At 39.1% G+C, this 6,336-nt stretch overlaps 1 protein-coding gene across 3 annotated transcripts in view; it reads right to left on the bottom strand.

The window, feature by feature from the left end:
• Positions 1–4,204: 4,204 nt before the first annotated feature.
• Positions 4,205–6,336, bottom strand: part of stac3 (SH3 and cysteine rich domain 3) — a 6,818-nt gene continuing 4,686 nt past the window's right edge. For 2 of the 3 annotated variants that reach the window (XM_032521093.1, XM_032521091.1), the window contains exons 11-13: positions 6,234–6,285; positions 5,337–5,474; positions 4,205–5,191 (exon numbers count right to left, since the gene is read on the bottom strand). In XM_032521093.1, coding sequence (XP_032376984.1) covers positions 5,084–5,191; positions 5,337–5,474; positions 6,234–6,285 — 298 coding nt within the window. In that variant the 3' untranslated portion in view covers positions 4,205–5,083. The remainder of the gene's footprint in view (positions 5,192–5,336; positions 5,475–6,233; positions 6,286–6,336) is intronic. The other variant, XM_032521092.1, reaches the window with a different exon arrangement.

Below are 6,336 nucleotides of genomic sequence, written 5' to 3'. Positions count from 1 at the left end.
ACACACACACACACACACACACACACACACACACACAAACAGCCCTCCCTGCTCATATTTCACCACCTGGCCGGCCCTTATTATGACTCATCAACCCGGGGAAAGGCGCTCTCAGGCGGGCACAGTTTGACAGCCCTCCCCGCATACTGTAGCCACAGGGAGGCTGACAAAATGACAAGGGCTCTCTCCGGGAAATGTAAAAATCAGTGACAAGTCTGGTGAGATTCTGCCAGTGCGTCAGCCTATCAGCAAAATTTGAAGCCAACAAATGCTGCAAGTAGCCTATATTAACCAACCAGACACGTTATCTTTAATAAAAAATGCGATCCACAGAAACCATTACATTTAATGCTCTCCCTTGTTCAATTAACTAACAATTTAAAGACATAGACATTGACACATAGACATAGACAGAAAGGATTTTGACTCAATTTTTGCACTAATGGAACCCCATATTAAGCTAGCTAGCAGCTTATTAGGCTATGCTTCATGTGTAATAATCAAGGGGGTAAGCCTCTCCTCTCTAAGCGTAGCTCCTACGGCGCCATTTTAATGCTACGAAGCCATCACCCGCTGTTAGCATCCCATTCACTGCAATTCATTTTGACGTCACTTTGACAGAGAATAACTTGGCATCTGATGCGTTTAAGGACTCTATTTGTCCGTTGTTTAATTCTAAATGACCTTTAGAAATAAAGGTTATTTATTACATTACCTTGTACCTCATGTCATGGCTCCGTAGGAGATGTTTTTGTAAAAATAGGCTAACAATTGTGTAAAAACCAAGCAACTTGCTGTCGCACAAATCACTGTATTGTCAGGAGAAGTTTGCAGAAAGTTTCGACTAACATCAGTTGTTTGGGTTTAATTACTAACGTCAACTAGCATGTTAGTTAGCAATAATTAGCTTGTGTCTATGTTATCTCCTAACATACTGTATACCTACGCTCTCCGTCGCTGCTGATTGGGAATGATTGAGATTTCTCTTGGCACAGCTACCAGAAGACTTACAACTTTCAGACAGGTTGCTCAGGTCACATCTATTTTGTCAAGCTGTGTCTGTTGGAGGTTGCGCAGTAATGCCTTGCCATCACCGGAAAAGTGCATTTTAAATGTCCTTCGCTGGTCTTCGTCCAGAACAACAGGATCTGTTGGTCCATTTCTTTAACTGTCTCTGGTAATAATTGACAAGTGTGAGTGTTTTCACATTGTACCACAGTTTTAAATACACTGATGAAATAATGTATTCTGTCTAATAGAAAAAATTTAAATGTATTATCAAATTGATTTTTAACTGGCCAATCTTGAATGAAATGATGCGTGTTGTCTCCACAGAGTGCAGCGTCATCTAATGGAAGCATGGAATGGAAGTCATACTGGTCTTGTAGGTTAAGTGCTTAATAAATCATTATATCACTAAATTCTTAGTTGAAGTTCTCAGACTGGACCAATACTATGTTCCTACAGTACTGGAGGCTGCATTTTGAAGTAAAAAGAAAAAGCAAACAAGTCTAAAAGATTCAAATAAGGTGTTCTGATGACCGAGTGAGCATGCATGACACAAACAGGGGAGGATGACGGTTCTCAATGATTCCTGCAATGAAAGAGAGAGAGAGAGAGAGAGAGACAGAGAGATGCAAGAAACAAATAGAAATGACATGTTATTGACATTTGACTTTTCCTGACCTGTCAATGTTGAAACCCCAAATTGTGAAGTACCAACTGAAAAGTCTTCCTTCTTTCCTCAATTCAATTAATTCCGCTAACGTTACTAATTTCCTCCTCTTCACTAAAATAAATAGACAACATAATCACTGATGGCTTATTAGAAACACTCAAGATGCATTCAATAACATTACTACTTCCTAATTAGGGTATTAAATCATATTAGTAAATAGTTGATGAAGATTTCATGACATTGTGTAAAAAAAGAACACAGTCTCATAAAACAAATAAACAAATAAGTTAGGCTTATGTTAGCAAGCTAACATAAGCTAACATCAACAGACGAATATTTGAAGGGCCTTTAGGATCATCAAAAGTAGTCTAAACGTTAGTTAACTTCCTCACACTTTGGCTAGCTAGCTAACTTTAAGTTTGTTGTCCAATTCAAGACACCAGAGTTGTAACGTTAGCTTTGCACAAATAAAAATAGTATTATTCACAATCGGTAGGCTACTCACACACTGCCTGACGTGTTGCTCGTCCACCTTGCAATAGAAATTGTCAATACAATACTACTGTCACTCCCCGATGTAAGTCAAGCGCAGATTTGAATTGCGCATGCTCAGATTTAAACATCTTACGGCGTAACAAGTCCTGACCATTTGGTCACCCACTTCAGCAGTCGTGAAAAACTAGGGTCCTAGAAACGCAATCCTAGAAACGCGATCCTAAAAGTGCAGCCTCTGGTATTGCATCTTTGTGCTACTGAAGATTTCCGTGGAAAGGAACACTAAAAGGTTTCTGACAGATAAATATCTGATATTCTCACAATACAACCCATTTACCCAGGCCTGAGGCCTGAAAGGTTTAGGCCTACTCTCTTGATGCTTCTAAGCAGAAGAAAATTAATGAACACTATTCCAATTTTGGTGAAAGCAAACAGTTAAATAATGTTTGGCGAAAGCAAAATATATATATGTTTTTTTTTTTATTCCAGAAGCGATTTAAAAAACATTACCAGTTACATTTACTGCAATAGGATTATATGAACCCAACTGAGCACTGTGGTTTATCTACAGATTGTAGAAAAAAATACACCAACCTAGCTAGACCACATGGAATTTAAGTATCGGATATTCTCTCAATTTAGATCAAGTCAACATTGGGGGGGTTGAGATCTCCACATATTACACAAATATTTTTTTGGGCAATCTGGTGAATTTTTCTGCAACAATTTCTGACTTTTCTGCATCAAATTATGGTTCAAATGCCTTTATTATGTAAAGGAAATAATAATATATATTTTGTGGGGGTGGGGCATCCACCCCTAAAAATTATGCCTGTGATTTGAACACACTTACCCAGACCAGTAATTGTTGACTAACCATGACTGTGTGGTCTGTGACAGGGATCCGAGTTGAGCAGCTGAATCTCACCAAGTTACCTGTGAGGGGCAGCAACACACCAGCAGAATAAAATCTACGGGAAACTGCTACAGGGAACTGCTCAATATCTGGCCCTATCAGACTGCAAGAGTTTGTTTTTACTGTCCATGCATTTATTTTTTACATCACTGACATTCAAGTGGCATCCAACCCGTTCATCCAGTGTAGGCTACGACGAGGAGGAGGCTTATATGCTAAATGGAAATAACACATGGACAGGTTTAAGTAGACCAGAAGGAGAGCATGTCGACCCGCTGAGATAGCCTGCGTCCTTGTTTAAAATTGTATTACCTTGCAAACTGAGGTGCAACTCATGCAAAAGAGTTTCTGAACAGAGGTAAGGATTTAGGACATCTAACCACCAGTGGCCTACTTTGCACAACCATATGCATTACAGACATTGCAGTGTGGCAGGCATTTGTTGCACTCATAGGAGCAGAAGATCAGCCAAACCCTTCCCCTCCTGCCTTGGCTTACTGCACCACTTGTTTCCCTGAGTTTCAAATCTTAAACCCTTGATTGACCAAATCAGCCAACAACCCAGACAATCACTGAAAGTGTGGGTGAAATTATCAGCATGGATCTTTTGCTGTATCATTTGGGGGAAACACAGGTTTCTGTAAACTCATGAAAGTGGTGGCTTTGTACCCTATAGTATTAATAAGTACCTATAAAGTACCTAGAGAGCCTTGAAAATGGCAGCAAACAAGACAATAATAATTATCATTAAAATACTTGTGTTTTTAAAACGGATAAATTCTAACCATGCAAATTGTTTGAATTGAGTCCTACCTAAATGAGCAGTTGAATTGGTTCATTAGCCTGAAAGTACAATGAAGGGCAATAATATGCTGTAGGATGTAACATAAACTCTCTTTGTCCACTTTCTCAAATTTATTCAGAAATGTATTGTTGAATCTTACATCGAGAATGTCTGCCTTCATATCTACAATACATTCATTTATGACCTTTCAAAAGCTCTGCAGGTTGTCTCAATGGTTCTCCTTTATGCTAGTCTTTGTAATCTCTGTAGTAACGCAAAGGATCTGACCTTTGTTTTGCCATACTAGTCACAACAAAGCCAGAACATCACCTGATTGCCTCTTACAAATATTTTAATGTGCATATGAATCATTATTCTCTCCTTTGTCATTCTTCATTTTGTGTCAAAGTCACAGATACATCACAAATAAATTTCTGCTGTGACAGGTACAAAGAGCTCATTTTGATATTTTCTTTTATGTAACAAATATAGAAAATATCAGGAGGATCTTCTGAACAGTGATGTATCCAATTTTTGCGACTGTTTAACCTTTTTGTGGTGTTCGGGTCTATGGGACCCGTTTTCAATCTTTGCTAAAAGAAAAATTATGCTCTTTGTTATTTCTTCTAACTCAAACTCATTGGCCTGGCCTTATTTCTGTGAAGAACATAAAAAAAACTTGTTTTCAATAACTGCACACAGGCCACCCCCCTACCCATCACTATTACATTTGAGATGTTCGGGTCAACTGGACCTGAGTGTACTTAAATGTAGGTGCAATGAAACTATGTTGGATTTCTGCACCTGCTATTCTCACACAAAGTTACACAATTGTTAACTTGAAAGCACTTTCACCTGTTCTTATTAAGTTCTAAGAAATAAGCACCAATAATGAGTAAAAATCTCATTTCTATTTTTTTGTAACCTTTTTTATAACTGAATTTCTTTGATTTCTAACAAAAAACGAAACTGATAATATGTGATCTCACAGGGGTAAATGACAAATATGAACCATAAATGATGTATATATCATTGGTAATTGAGCTAAAGTAAACTTCTGTGAAGTATTTTTACCTAAATTGTTGTGGCTGTATTGATTTAAAAGCCTAATAATGTGGTGGGTCCACCAGACCCGGGAACATTGGCTGTGTAACAAAAATATGAACACCACACAAGGGTGTTGCAGGCTTTTCGTTGCATGTCGTGCTTTTTATGTCACAGTGATCTCCTCCAGCAGATCAGCAGGGAAGTAGCCCAGCTTGCGTCCAGTGCTGACCTTCAAGTAGCCGCCTTTCTCGTCTCCTTTCTTCACAACAATCTGAAACACAGGGTGACGACAGCAGATGAATTGATTCACCATGCACCAATTGTACTGTATGTGTTGGTACTACAATCGTTGTAACTGTTATTTTGTCAGTAAAACAAGTTTTGTAAAACACGCAAATAGACATTAGTGCAGTTACCTGATCTTTCTTCAGCGTGATTTGTCCCATCTCTCTGTTCCCTACGAAGGAACGTAACACCTTAAAAACTCGTTCTGATGCACGCACTTTTATGAGGTAGTTGGTGGGGAAGTAGCCCGACTTGTCCCCCATCTTTCCCTGAAATAGAGAATGAACAGAATTTGAGGTCATTCTCCACAGAAAAGAAGAACAAAAAAAGGGACACAACTAAAACTGAAACAGCACATTTAAAGGGTTTAAATGAAATCTCTTCTCTTCTTCTCCTCATAGTCGTCAGAATGATCCAGAATTACCAACCCTCATTGAGCTGGTTCAGGTTTTTCTTGGACCAGTTCGTAGTTATGCTGTTAAAGTTTTAGACTGCCGGGGAACTTCCTTTGACGCACTAAGCTCCTCTCTCTTTCCAGTCAGTGTACACTCATGCCCCAGAGATGCTTGTTACTAACTTAGCTCTGGGGAGCTTATTCCCAGGACACCTTATGTTTTTTTTTGCCTCACAGTTTTCCTTAGATTAGTATGGCAGCTAAATCATGGTTGCAGCTGTCGCCGTGGTCCTGCTCAGTGCCTTGCTCACCTGCAGTGCCCTGCAACGCCATGAACTACTACAACTACTATTTCTAGTCATAGTTCCAGTATCTTAATTGTCACTGTACATCGTACCCCAAACCGGCACCAGCAGACAACCGCCCACTGTCCGAAGTTTCTGCCTGAAAGAAAGTTTTTCCTCACCATTGTTGCACTAACTGCTTGCTTTTGGGGGAATTGTTGGAATTGTTGGTCCTTGTAAATGATACTGTGGTCTAGACCTACTCTATCTGTAAAGTGTCTTGAGATAACTCTTATTATGATTTGATACTATACATAAAAATTGAATTGAATTGAAGAAAAAAAACTCACCCTCCACCACTCTTCATTGGAGTCATCCAGTACTGTGATACGATCACCAGGGCTAATATTCAAACACACACACACACACACACACACACACACACACACACAC

The sequence above is a fragment of the Etheostoma spectabile genome, chromosome 7, assembly GCF_008692095.1.
Source record: "Etheostoma spectabile isolate EspeVRDwgs_2016 chromosome 7, UIUC_Espe_1.0, whole genome shotgun sequence".
Classification (NCBI taxonomy): Eukaryota; Metazoa; Chordata; class Actinopteri; order Perciformes; family Percidae; genus Etheostoma; species Etheostoma spectabile.
Note: the sequence above shows the minus strand (reverse complement) of the source record. Positions and strands in the feature narration are given on the sequence as shown.